The sequence below is a fragment of the Myodes glareolus genome, chromosome 15, assembly GCF_982192425.1.
Source record: "Myodes glareolus chromosome 15, mMyoGla1.1, whole genome shotgun sequence".
Classification (NCBI taxonomy): Eukaryota; Metazoa; Chordata; class Mammalia; order Rodentia; family Cricetidae; genus Myodes; species Myodes glareolus.
The window spans coordinates 9,759,068-9,773,570 of NC_142040.1; the positions used below are offsets into that span (position 1 = coordinate 9,759,068).

At 39.7% G+C, this 14,503-nt stretch overlaps 1 protein-coding gene across 1 annotated transcript in view; it reads right to left on the reverse strand.

Moving 5' to 3' along the window:
- The window catches only part of Adgrv1 (adhesion G protein-coupled receptor V1), a 504,420-nt gene that overhangs the window by 441,738 nt on the left and 48,179 nt on the right, over positions 1-14,503 (reverse strand). The window contains exons 21-25 of the mRNA XM_087896763.1: positions 10,189-10,365; positions 9,079-9,259; positions 6,812-7,014; positions 3,382-3,520; positions 702-776 (exon numbers count right to left, since the gene is read on the reverse strand). Coding sequence (XP_087752889.1) covers positions 702-776; positions 3,382-3,520; positions 6,812-7,014; positions 9,079-9,259; positions 10,189-10,365 — 775 coding nt within the window. The remainder of the gene's footprint in view (positions 1-701; positions 777-3,381; positions 3,521-6,811; positions 7,015-9,078; positions 9,260-10,188; positions 10,366-14,503) is intronic.

Here is a 14,503-nt window from a genome sequence, read left to right on the forward strand (position 1 = left end):
TAAAGCCTAAAGGGGCACTCAATGTGCTCCTAATTAGCATGTTTATTGTTATTATTATTACTATTACTATTAATGCCTGAAAGCAAGAAAATGTACAATCCTAAAAGCAACAGTTACAGACACGATATGATACATTGATGGGTATTAGCAGGAGTAACATGCACTCTGGGGCCAACATGCAAAGCCTGACATTAGGAAAGGGGGTAGTTGAGGGATAGAAGTGTGATCCTTCACAAGGTAGCTATCTTAAAAATTCTCTGCACATACGAGAAAACTACTGCGGAAAATGCTGAGGACCATTTGTATATGATTCTCTACACTGAAAATAAGTTGGATGGTTTAACTTGAAAATGCAAACGTTCCATCGATCACTTTACAGGCATTGTAAGCCATGGAAAGTGTTCTCAACAATAATTCATTTATAATGCTATACAAGCAGAGTTTCCCTTCATTCAGAATCAGCAAACCCTGTCGGGCCCATGTGCTGAGGGGTGCCTGGTCACCAGAAGCAGACAAGAAGGGGTTTTTGTCTCTTTCACTGAGAGATAAATCTTCATAAAGCTGCTGTGCTGGTTAATGAGTGAAAACACACAAAGGATTATCTAGTTTCTGAAGATGACAGTGCGTGGTTAGTATTGTTGTCTTTGAAATGAGAAGCTAAAATAAAAATACTAGAAAGGGACTTTGGGACAGCTGCTTACCATGCGTGTGAATAGGCGAGAAGAAGAAATCCATGTCCCCTGCTCCACTACCACTGCCATCAACCCTAAAGAGTTCTTCACGAGAGACACACAGACACAGCGCACACAACACACAGCAACACAAGGAGAAAATTAAGAGCACTTAAAATGTATCAAGAAAAGAAGAAAATGCAGTAATAGCCGGCAAGCATGTACATTCTTCTGCAGACAATAGGTCATTTTGTATGATGATATGTAACATGTATAAAATTACTAAATCTTTCTAGTTTTGGGAAAAGCTCCAAATAATTAATTAGTAACTAATATTTTTCATGTTCAATAATCTAAATAATTTGATTTGGAAATTTTTACCCTTCGCTGCAATTTTAATCCATAGCATTTTTAAATTTTTGATAATATCTGTGCATATAATCATATATTTAGACTTATAAGCCAGCGAAGGTCACTTTGTCAATCACAACCAATTCAAACGAGGGAGATGCATCAAACATTTCCCCATCCACACAGCCAAACCCCACATTTACCATCCTCAAACTTAATTGCCCATTAGACACTGAATTTGTAGGAAGAGTCCTAGATCATCAGTTGAAAGTTTCTCTTTTAACCCTGGTATAGGGATATCAGTAGTAACCAGTCAACAAAACACTTCACTTCCTCGGGGTCTCAACTTTCTCGCCTGCAAAAGGTGCTGGGTTTTACAGAGATCTCGCAAAGTTTAAAAAACATATTTAAAACAATACCCTAAAATATATAATGCTGAGAATATAGAAGTGTAATAAGTATAAAATAGTTATACATTCATGTCTCATATATATGATACTCCAGCCATGATTTTTCAAAATATTAACAAAGAAAGGAAGGGCAATGAAGACTGAAACGAACAAGCAGAGTAAGAAAAGCAAGCCACATTTACCAATATCCTTAACTGACAGATTAAGGTCTGTCTTGGTTTTTGTCCTTCCCTCAAAAGAGACTGGAATATGCCAGGCCTGAGAATTTATAACACACCCATGGCCTAAAAGCATCTCAGAGACAGAATGGATTGCCAGCAACTATACAGTTCATGACTGTTCCCACACTGTCCTGAAGTCGTAAGAAAGAAGTGTAAAGTTCAATGCCACATATACGCTGATAAGAATCAAACATCTCTTAAGGTCATGGTTAGCATCCCCAATCAAGTTTAGGAACCAAACGGTACCGCACACGGAGTGCTCTCTTGACCCACAAGGTATTAGCTCTGCAAACTGCTTCACTTATTGCACAGTTCCTAACAATGAATACAGAAAAGAGTCGATGTCTAGACCACTTTCCCTCCTATCCTCAACTCACTAGTGAAAATTTAATTTACCTATCACTACTTCTTCCTAGGAAACTACAAATGAGAATCTATCACCAGTTAGAATATAACTGCATATTCTAAATATCTGAGGAATGTTTCTACATAAACTCTCAAGTCTTACTGTAGTGATAAATATCCCAGTTACGTTTGATGATCAAGGAATGAGATGCTGTTCAGTGGGCAGTCACTTCTCTGGTATGCACAGGGCCTTGGGATTGATCCCAGACCTGTAAAATTTTGATGATATTTTTTGAGAGACTCCACATGCCCAGGGGCTCGAAACAGCAATCCATCTGTCTATGTCTCCAAAGTGCTCAGACGAAGGGTATGTGACATCACAACCGGCCCTTGATGATTCACTATTACTAATACTACTAGCAATCACTGACATTTTCTTTATATTGCCTAAGTATTCTTAAGTGATACAGCCGGCGACTTTAAATAGTGCATGTTAATCTTTTCATTAAAGAAACTGCTGGCTTAAAGAGCTGCTGTGGCATGTGAACTTGTCTCTAGACAACACAGGTGCTTGTACATGAACCTTCCGTTGTATTCTTTCCTGTTTAGACATTCAATATGTGGCACCGTTTATTGAGTATGTACTCTGTTCCCAAGCACTGGCTTGGTGCCCTTTTTCTTCACTTAGGTTAAGGAACACAAGAAAGGGGAAATTTGCTTACTTACCCCCAATCTTATTCATACAAAAAGACAATTGTGATGTATTTGTCCTACCTAGACTTTTAGTTTGAAAGCTTCCTATACTATGATTTTCTTCATTAAATGATGCAGATGTTAATAACGATGAGATAAAGCCAGGCTTGGTAGTAGAAGGAAATGCCCACAAAAATACTACCTTTCTTAAATGTACCAAAGGTACATACTATGTGTCTTCCATCACAGCCTAACCAGCACACCTGATAAATACTAATGTGTTTATTTTCTTTATATTTCAAAAATAAACATAAAAATAGCTCACCTAAGTGGAATAACCACCATGAACAGCTTCATTTTACAACAGAAAATGTTGCCAGTGCATTGAGTTTAAACTGCTGAGACCTTTGGTTTTCTGTTCATTAGAATGAAGAATAAGACATTACAGGCCTGGTTTCCCTATAATCATCTTCTGGACTGTGCTTATAGACGCCTACATTCTATCTGGAGATGGCTCTAGTGTACACATTAAGAAAATTCAAACAAAAGGTCAATAGCTGGTGGTTTGGGGTTAGCCAATGTGAACGGCAGCAGGAATTTGGCACTGAGTGAAGCCGTACTGTGAGTGACGCGAAGGAACCCTTGAGCTGCATTGTCTGGTCGCATCAAGGTCGGCAGACAAGCAAATACCCGTCTTACCTCCTCCATCCAAGTTTAACAACTCAACTTTAAAAGATTTTTCCAGTTCAGGAATGGAATTATCAGTGATGTTGACGAAAATATATTTGTATCTTTCTCCTGGTTGAAATTCTATTGTGCCAGCAACACTCTGAAACAGAAACGAAATTGATACATCATGTTACAATTGTTCTTTGTGTAAAACAGATAAAGGAAAATGTTTACTATATATCAAATTGTCATAAATTTTGAGATGGAAAAACTGAACCTCATATAACTAATATGAAAATTCATAATACGAGCCCTAAACACATGTGGTTGATTATTATTTGTGACGCTGGAGACTGACCCCAAGACTGTGCACATAATTAAATGCTCCACCAAGGAGATGATTCCCAAGCCCTAAAGAATACTTATTTTCTAACTAAATAAGTAAATGGGCTTATGTCTTATTCACTTTTTATTCATAAAGAAATAGTGAAAGAAAATGAGAAAGCCAGCCAACACCTCAGATTCTTACAAAACTGCTTCAGGTTGAATAAGAAAACTCTTCAATTATTTGACAAAACCACTTTCTTCTTGAGTTTACAGCTGCAAATTGGAAGCCATTTAAATTGTTGGTGTCAGCTGTGTGAGCGCGTGCACTTCACCTTCTATAGCTGTTAGTAATCTGAGCTCTCAGGAGAGGCAAAGGCGCCGATGCGCGTGCTCACTCTCTTATTCTACATGGAGAACATGCATGGCACTAACTCTACATGACTGAGATTCTAAAGCAGCCAAGACCAGTAAGACTCCTTGGAAAATGTTCTAAAAGGAGCGTTAGGGACTCAGCAGTTAGGAGCACTAACAGCTCTTCCAAAGGACCCAGCACACACGTGGCAGCTCACAACCACCCTTGATTCAGTCCAAGGGGACCCAGTGCCTTCTTCTGACCTCTGTGGGCACCAGGCATGCACATGGTAAATAGACATACATGCAAGCAAAACACCAATACATATCAAAATTTTAATTAAAATTTACAGAGATGAGGGCTGGAGAGATGGCTCAGAGGTTAAGAGCACTGACTGCTCTTCCAGAGATCCTGAATTCAATTCTCAGCAACCACATGGTGGCTCACAACCATCTGTAATGAGATCTGGCGCACTCTTCTGGCCTGCAGGCATACATGCAGACAGAACACTGTATACATAATAAATAAATAAATAATTTGCAGAGATGAAAGAGTGTGGACATGTCTTCTTTCACCACACCTAGCCCTCCATGTCACAGAGAAAATGGCCTTCCTGAAGTCCCTTTGACAGGTCGGCCCTTCCCAACACTTGGGCCCTTCTCAACTATACCACATTACTAGTTGGCCCCTGTTTCATCTACACTGTTCCTCCTAAACTTCAGAAATCAGCAGAAAACTCTGATTTCGGCCTACCAGAAATCAGAGCCACCACTCACAGAACACAGCCTAGACATTATCTAAAGATATAATCCCATAGATAACTAGTCATGGTCCTAATTCTTGTTGGCCACTTAGAGCATCTGGGAGAGGGAGAACCACTTTCCCTTGGCTATGGCCTGGAGAGGCCATAGTTTCAGAGGAGGTCCCTACACCTATGCACATGCTTGCAGCACTAAATGGATTCAATGGCAAATATAATAATAATAATAATAATGAAGTTGGGAGGTAAAAATGTGGAGCTGATTTAGGTTTGCAAGGAGAGAGCATGGGTGTATTTGACCAAACACATTACACTCATGTATGAAATTCTCAAACAAATGAAAAAAAAAAAAGGAATGAAAACAGCTGGATGAAAGACTTAGGAGGCAGGCTCACTTGTCACTTGGGTATTAGAATATAATTAAGAACAACAATATTTGAAATTCAGTTGTTTCTTCTCCCATATGTGATCACTCCTGGGACCTTTCCTTGAACTATATTTTAAATTAATCTATGATATTAAAGACCAGAGATAGATGATGCATCACAAGAATTAATGAAGGCAAACCTTATCAAGTTATCAGAGCTAAATAAAAATAAGTAGTTAAAAGTGGTGTTGTCCCAACCAGGACTTCAGTACCCCCTGGAACTACTAAGAACTGTCTCCCAGGACACACACTTCCTATCTGTCACAAAGGACTGCATAGGCTTTCTGTTTTGTTTCATTTATCATAGAAAGTGATAATAAAATCAGAAGCTGTGGTTCTTTCGGCTACTCAGAAATTAAAGATTATTAATATGAGTACCCAAGTGTTGCTTTAAAAATGCAGAGAATGCTTTAAAACAGGAAGATACACCTTGAGAATGAGCTATATACAGCCTCATTAAAGATACAATACTTGCTTAAAAAAAAAAAGAAATAACCATTTCCTAAGAAGAGTTAGTGGAAGAAGAATTCTCTGAATCCAGAGCTAACTGGATTAGAAGTGAAAAGAAAGGAGTTCAGCTAGCCAGGGTTTCCATGGCCCAGAAGGAAGAGCAGATACAAAGTCGACTCTTGAGGAAGGTGAGGGGCAAGAACTAATACTGAAAGCTTACCTGCAAATCAATAAATATTCAAGTATGTAATATCTTTCTTGAGAAGGATTCTCAAGAAGAAATTCTAGCCATTTTTTTACAAAGTACTTTTATCAACCCTATGAGCAGGTAGTGGTGATTGAATGTTACTACACATGTGCCATGCACAGTGAACAACACAAACAGTGTTGCCATTCATCTCCACGGTGTTCCTGCTCAATGAAGACATCACCATTTCATAGATAAAGAAATTAAAGGTAGGAAACATGAGTTTCCACCATCACAAATATAGAAGTCAAGTCAAACCTTGGTACTATCCATTTCTAGATACTTAGTACCATACTAAAGTGTCATGTTGTTTCTCCTTTAGAAAAAAAAAATGATAGAATTGAAAGAAACATGGACACATAATATCTTCGAAATTTTGATTTTACCTAGTGGACCTTCATAGAGAGTTTGAAATAGTTAAGAATCATATTTTTACATGTATCCAGCCAAAATGATGCCATTATAACAAACTACACAGGGAAAACTACAATGAGTGTAACATACAATATGGTAGATGATATCTGCGTCATATTCCACTGCAATAACCTTGCCAACTTACACAAATTTAAAAGGTCATAAAATAACCGGTGCTTTATTTCTTGTTCGATAGGGTCCTTATGTGATGCAAGACACTTCCAACCCTCTGTGAGGACTGTGTTCGAATTCAGGAGTACAAATACAGCTTTAAAAGGTGTGCTGATAGGTTGAAGAAAGGGCTCAGCAGTTAAGAGCACTTGTTCATCCTGAGGACCCACATGTTGGCAGCTCTCTGTAACTCTGGTTTCAGGGGATCCAAGGCTCTCTTCTGGCCTTGGTGGGGATGGCATAAACATGGTGCCCAGGTACACATAAAATTAAAAAAAAAAATTCAAATTCTTAGTGATATACCTGGTAGTCCTCTGGACTAAATGCTGTCAAGGACACTGTTCTAAACTCCACCGTGACCCTGCCAAGCAGTCCTTGTGCACGAACGACCAGTAGACAGATCTCGCCATCCTCTTCCTGCACGGTGAGGTGTGGCACGCTGCTGGCAGGCAGACTCATTGCATCTTCAGGCTGAGGAGGCGGCCCTGTGGAGAACTGCAGCAAGCCTGGGAGAGACAGAGACAGGGGTTTCTTACTCATCTGTGGAGCATTTCTTACGCAGCTGAAGCAATCTCGTACAGTCCTTTCTATAATCAGGCTGAGAACCTGAGGACTCCACATAAAAGATTACTAAAGAGTTAATTAACATACTTTTGATGCGGGATAGTTTCCTTTCAACTTTTTAATAATTTCCTTTATTTTTATAGTATAATTACATTTTCGCCTTCCTCCCTCCAAACCCTCCCATATATCCCTCCTTGTTGTTTTTCAAATTCATAGCCTCATTTTCATTAATTATTGCTATGTACATATATGTATGTATAGGAATATTCTTGAATTCATAAATATAGTCTGTCAGCCTGTATAACGTTAATGATACAGTAAACTTCCATAGTTGACTATGTAGTATTCAGTAACCAATGGGTGCGCTCTTTGCTAAGGAAGACTTTCTCCCACTCTCAGCACCCCTTGGTGGGCGTAGTTCTAAGTGCTGAGGCCTCACGAGCTTTTCCATGTTACGTTAACATGTCTACTGGTGCCATCCTTGTTCCGCTCATGTTTAGGCAGCCATGCTGGTGAGTAAAATATGAGTTTGTGTCTTCTGGAAATGTCAGAAGCTGCACCCACAATTGTTTTGGACTCTCTCTAGTGGTGACTATTGAGGGTGTATGAGGGAAACAACCAATAGTCCTACCCAGCTTGGACATCTATGACCATTGACAACCACTGTGGCACGGTGATCCTAAGAGTGCAGCATGCATACCCTGGCAATAACCTGTAGCTCTGTGATTGGACTCAAGACCCCCTAAGCAAGAAGGAAATCAGGCCTGTTACTGTGAACCCAGCCAGTAACCAGGGCTAGTGAAGTCATGGATCTTGTAGGAAAACCTATAGCCCCACTTTAATAAACCGGCATAATCCCTAACTAGGTTCTATTTGTTTGTCCTCATGTCCACAGGTAAACAAAGTCCTCAGCACTCAGCCAGGAAACTTCTCTATGCAACAGATGGAGACCTCTATAGAAACTTCAGTCGGTCAGCAATGTAGAATTGTCCGAACTAATAACATCTATAACACAAATCCTACGCCAAAGGCTTGGAATCATTGCAGAAGAGAGGCCAGAAACATTGTGAGAGTCAGAGGAACAGGGTGTTTCCTCTGAGACTGTCTTCTAGGAATGACTTTAGGCCTTCATAATGTCAAACATTAAAGTGCTAATTTTCCTTGTCTTTACTCAAAGACAAGTGTTTAATCCCACTGAACAATCAGTAAGAGAAACATTAAGGGAATTTAAAAATATGTATTTCCAAATATTGACTCATATTTGACAAGTTTCTGGATTCTAGAATTGATATACAGTCAGTCTGACAAGGCTCTAAAAAATCTGCAATACTTTCTTTAAAAAAATTTCCTTTTTTATTTATTATATTTTTTAAAAAAATAACAATCCACTTCCCACTCCCTCCCTTCCTCCCATTCCCTCCACACACCCTCCCACTCCACCCCCATCTTATCCTCAGAGCCTATAAGGCACATCACCTTGTGGAGGGTCCAAGGCCCTCCCTTAACTCTAAAAACATAATAAGAGATTCTCTAATTCCCTACCCAGTCACTCAAAGATGTCTTCCCTTCATTCACACACAAAATACATTTTAATAAAAAGCTGTCAACATTCATTATAGGTCCCAATTAAAACCATCACTTGTTAGTGTAAGAGTCAAACTGCTATAGTGAGCACTCCACTTTCTGAAACCCAGTAAGACATATTTTACAGGTTTTAGTTACTTCAATATTAACATAGCACCATAAATATCATAATCGTAGAAGTTTTGATAAATATAAAAAAGTACCTTTCATTTTAAATAACCCTGCAAGGTTTCTGAATGTATTGTTTAAGGGCAACAATTGATTTTTACATTTTCTTTCATAAACAATGTTCTACAACCAAGATCTATGATAGCACTAAGAGGCTTTAAGAGAGTTTTACTTCATATTCACTTGTAAGAAGTTCTTAGCAAAGCCAAGTACAGCACGAGAAGCAGCAATCATTGCCAGAGAGAGCGGTTTACCATAAGGGTGATCGCTAGCTTTGATGGTGATGTCTGTGGTTTCCTTCTCAGGATCTATGCTGGCACCACTGAGAGGAGTTGAACCAGGTTTCCCATCTCCTGGAACTGCAGAAACCAATGTCACCCGAAAATACTCATTAAGCTCAGGAACGTCCTCATCAAGAACGTATAGATTCAGGACCTGTTCAAAGCAAAAGCACGGTAGTAATTACTACTCGGGGAAAATAGCCAACTAAACCATGTATGATTGAAATTGTCAATAACAATGAAACATATATATATATATATATGCACATACACACACACATATATGTGCACACATAAGTGCATATAAAAATAAGAAGAGATCTGAGGATATTAACTCCTTAATAATGTTTATTTTAATAAACTGAAGGTGTTATCCCAAAATTCACAAGTTAACATCTTTTTCCCAGGGTGTTGGTGTTAGGAGTGGAGATTTCAGAAGAAAACTGGGTATTAAAGGACACTTAATGAATGGGCTCAGGATCAGTGCCCTTATGAAAGAGGCCATGGGGGCTCATTTACTCCTTCTACCGGATGACACAGTTTTCACACCACAGGTAAAAAGCAGAACAGGAGCCTCCCAAGACCCTGAATTTTCAGGCATCCTGCCCTTGGGTATCCCATGACTTCACACTGTGAACAATAAAATGCTGTTGTTTACAGACTCCCCGAGGTAAAGTATTCTGTAATAACAATCTAAACACATAGCAATGGTAATACACATCTGTAAAATCTGCACTCAGGAGGCTGAGGCAGGAGGATGACAAGTGCAAGACCCACTTTGGCCATATGTTTCAAAATAGGCAAGTAAATAACATACGCAATAAAACAAATCTGGAATGGTACATCCTCAAGCTGTGTTAATTTTACTGTATTAGCACTAAAGAATTTATGAAACTAACATTCAAAATTAATTTTTCTCTCACAGAAGAGCTAAATTATTTTTTGTTTTAAAGAATAGTAGACACACCTAATTTCCCAGATAGTTTAAAATGCATAAACACCAAGGAATTGCTAATCAACGAATAAATAAAGGGATGAAACACTTTCCCAGAAGCATCAGAAGAAGCCCAGCCGTGGAGTTACCTCAGACCTCTGCCAAGGGAGGAAGGTGATAGTGCCACTGGCATTGGCAAAATCGTCAACGAGGTAATTGATGCCTTCCGATTCGATCTGTGAGATGCTGTAGAAAACATGAACATAATCCAAAGCGCCCCTTGTTCGCTCTATCACACAGGAAACGGTGGACCCCTCCTCTGTAATCTGTAAATGAATAGAAATGAATTTTAAATTCAAAAGCAGTGATAAAAATCAGTGCTTTCTTGAGTCCTTCTGCTCTTTATACCTTAGTTCTATGACTTCCCATGTGTCTAAACAGGCTTGGAGATTTCTACATTTACGATGTGTAATTGAGAGCACTGTTTTCTTCCCATGGGTGTTAGGTACAAAGCAAAAGCAATTGTAATCACTTTCCTGTCTAAGTAGTTCATTCACTGGTAGCTCCTGCCTGCTAGACACAGTGCCAGTGGTGATGGCTGCAAAAGATCTTTTCTGCAAAACAATGCACAACCCTCCACTGAATAAAGGAAGACCAAAGAAACAACAGTCTCACAATATAACAATGCACAACCCTCCACTGAATAAAGGAAGACCAAAGAAGGCAACAGTCTCACAATATAACAATGCACAACCCTCCACCAAATAAAGAAAGACCAAAGAAGGCAACAGTCTCACAATATAACAATGCACAACCCTCCACTGAATAAAGAAAGACCAAAGAAGGCAACAGTCTCACAATATAACAAACGACCAGGTCAGGGTAGTGAATGGCAGAAGGCCAGACACAACATCAAGAACATTCTAGAAATGGGTTAAAAAGTATCAATATTAGTTGGAATCATTGGGGAGTGACAAAAGGCACAAAAGGAAAATATTTTAGAACTGTCTAGCTAGATATGTGGCTCATCATCCCAGCACTTGAGAAACAAGACAGAAGATTAGGACTTCTGTGAGCTGTAGGCCAGCTCCAGTTATGCGGCAAGGCCCTGGTTCCATATGTAAGTAAGTAAGTAAACAAACAAACAAATAAATAAATAAATAAATAAATAAGAAGTAATTGCCTCAAGTGGAGGGAACAGAATAAAAGGTGCATTTTGTATTATGTTTGGAATCTATTTATTTGTTTGCTCATACATAAAATGCATAAACATATCTGTGTACATTCTTGCAAAAGATAATATTTGATCTAAACAACTGAAGACAATGATTCAAAATTATATGGAGCAAGAAGTTTGGTGTCTTTTAAACAGATGGACATCTGCTCCACAGGGCTTGGGTTTGACTTTGTTTTACATTTGTAAAATGGGAAAATAACTGGTCTGAGCAGAGGTAAATATCTCCCACAGTATAAGACTCACTTTGGTGGGTAGGGCTGAAGAAAGCTGATTTGGAACTTGTCTATTAGCAGGGAACAGTGGAACAATTTCTTAATGCATGTGGACTGCATGCATTGAGACTTTCTCCAACAAATCCTGAACTTCAAGGGGCAGCGGGAACCCAGTAGGCTCTGAAGTAAACAGGAGGAAGCACACCAGGGCAAACACAGTCTGCTGGTCATGTGGTACAAGATGAAGACCCAGATAAGAGTTCAGTGGAGGGAGTCATGAGTGTATCTTCTGGCAGTCAAATTATTCCCAGTGAAGGGCCCCCCATACTTGAAAGACCCCCATGTCCACATACTATGTTAAACTCTGCTGAAACTTAACTGAGCCATAGAAAGAAAGCCCCCAGGCTCAGCTAATGACTCTGCGAAATTTAGCTGGGCCATAGAAGGAAAGTCCGTCATCCCCTGCCCCCAGCCGATGCTAAAACAGGATATCTATGGGTTGCAGACTAGCTGACTAGGTTGAGGAGAGGGAGTACCACACCCTCAAGGCATTCTATCGAAACTGTCAACTTGCTGCAGGGTTCTCTATCTAGCTTTGTGGTTTTTTCGGGGAAATTCAAGAATAGACATGGGGCCATTCCCGGGGTGAGCTAAGTCCGCCAATTTGAGAACCAATGAAATGCTTGTTGCTATGCAGCCTCTTATGTAACTCTTAAATCCCTATAAATATATAATGTGCCTTCAGCCCGGCATGCTCAGTAACTTGGTTGCTGTAGCATCCACAGGCGCCTCTGTATCCAATAAACTACCTCGTGCTTTTGCATCCAGTGGATTGGTTCTGGTTCTTAAGTGGAGAACTCCCCATTGACTCCTCTCCGAGGATCTTTCACCAGAAAGCCAGTCATTGTAAAACCTCTAATGTGGCAGTGTGTGGAGGATGAAGGTTGAAAACAGATTCAGACAATGAATCAGAAAAACTTGTGGAGCTATGGTCAGTGTCACTTCTACTTCCGGCTTCCTGAGCCTTAGTTCAGTGATAATGTACTCAGAAGCTGACAACAGCACTGAGTGCACATAGGACATCCTGGGGAGAACACTCCAAATCTACCAGTGGTGGACCGTAGGCCAGCAACTTGGCTGAGTCTTTTACTAGCCATTCAAGTGCATTCACTTCAAGTGAGATGGTAGGTGTTAACTTGGGGGCGTAGTGCCCAGCCCCTAGCATCCATCCCAACCTCCCTGACCTGGAAGTTGCTTTGGTCTGGACTCCAAATCTCAGCATGCCATGTCCTGACCCCTCCCACAGTGTATTTATGTGACCTCCCAAGGGAGAAACAACTTCCAACACAATAACAACTTATTTGTTCCAATCTGTCCTCCAATTTAATGTTTTCTTATTTGAGAAATAAATACAATGTATTTTTATCATATTCTTTCGCCTCCCCCATCTTTTCTCACAGTCTACCATCCAGCAATCCAATTTCATGTTCTCCGATTAAAAAAAAAATACTAAACTGAAACAAAACAATAACACAAGCAAACAAAACACACACACGCACACACACACATACACACACACACGGAGTCCTATTGTGTTGACCAGTTCCTCCTAAGCAAAGCAAGTGATCTATTTTGGTATTACTCCAAATTTTAATGAGAATGATATTTTTGTACAATCTAAGCTAGTAAACCACTAATTTGAATATGGAAATATTCAACCGTTCTAATCAGCAAAACGCAGGAGTAACATATGCAAAGACTCACCCAGGAAGGTGTGGAGGGCCCTTCTAGACTTCAAAGCATGACCAGGTGGGATCAGAACTAGAGGGGAGCTCTGTTTACACACTAGACCTTCAACTAGTAAAACCATCAACAAAATCCTGCTGTCCTCCTGACACCCTGCACAAGTCTGTTCAAATCCATGCTGTATGTGAGGTTCATATAGAACCTCATAAGTGACGGCTTTGCGCTGTATTCAGCAAAGTATATTTTAAAAACTTTCAGTGAAAGATTCCATAGGAACAAATCACTTAGAATGGTAGGCTAAAGAAATATACCATTAACATTCACAAATATTATAAAAGAAATGGCATCCCCTGATATTTTGTTGTTTTAAATGCTTAGGTCAAAAAGATGAAGCAGTTCTGAGAAACGGTTAATTACCGAAGCTGGGCAATGGGCACGTTGTATCCACTATTCCACTGTTCTGTGGGGGAGGACATCATCTACAGAGACTTAATTTCAGGCTTATTCATTTTCCCTCCCACAACCAGACATCTAAACCCAGAATGGTATCCTGAGTCAGGAAGCCTAGTAACACAAACTTGACATTTCTGACACATTTGGAAAAGCCCTCAACTTTTCCAAAGTATATGAAGTGTAGAAAGAGATAGAAAACATATCTAAAGGTTTTACCTAACATTACCATATTTATCTAAACTGACTTTCCAATCTTGACTCAAGCATCTAGGCCAGTGGGTGGATCCCTGAAATCCTCAGAGCCACCTTGATCCAGTTTCACGCGGCAAACGGCCAGCAGTCCTCAACACTGTGCCCTCTTTTGTTTTGAAATTTAATTCTTTTTAATGATACATATGTCTAAGTGTGTAGGTGTGTGTACACAAGTGCCTGGTGCCTTCCAGGAGTTGAAAGCCGCCCAATATGGATGCTGGGAACAAACTCAGGTCGTCTGAAGTATCAGTACATGCTCTTAATCACCAAGCCATCTCCACAGAACCCTGTGCTTAGCCAACATTTTGCCAAATATTCATATCAATGGAAGACCAGAAGCAAGGGTAATCAATAAGGAGAGTTTTCAAGTCCATTTATTCAGAAACAGGGCTTCATAGTTGAAACAGAAAAATTGAAGCTAAAGAATTAGAAATCTAGTTTGAGTTTTTTTTTTTCTGTGTTGTGTTTGGGCACGGCTTTGTGAGGGGCTGTACTGTACTAGAATGTATTCATCTCATGTAAGAGGCACTGAGAACACAGCTAATGAAAGGAGTGTCTCATTCC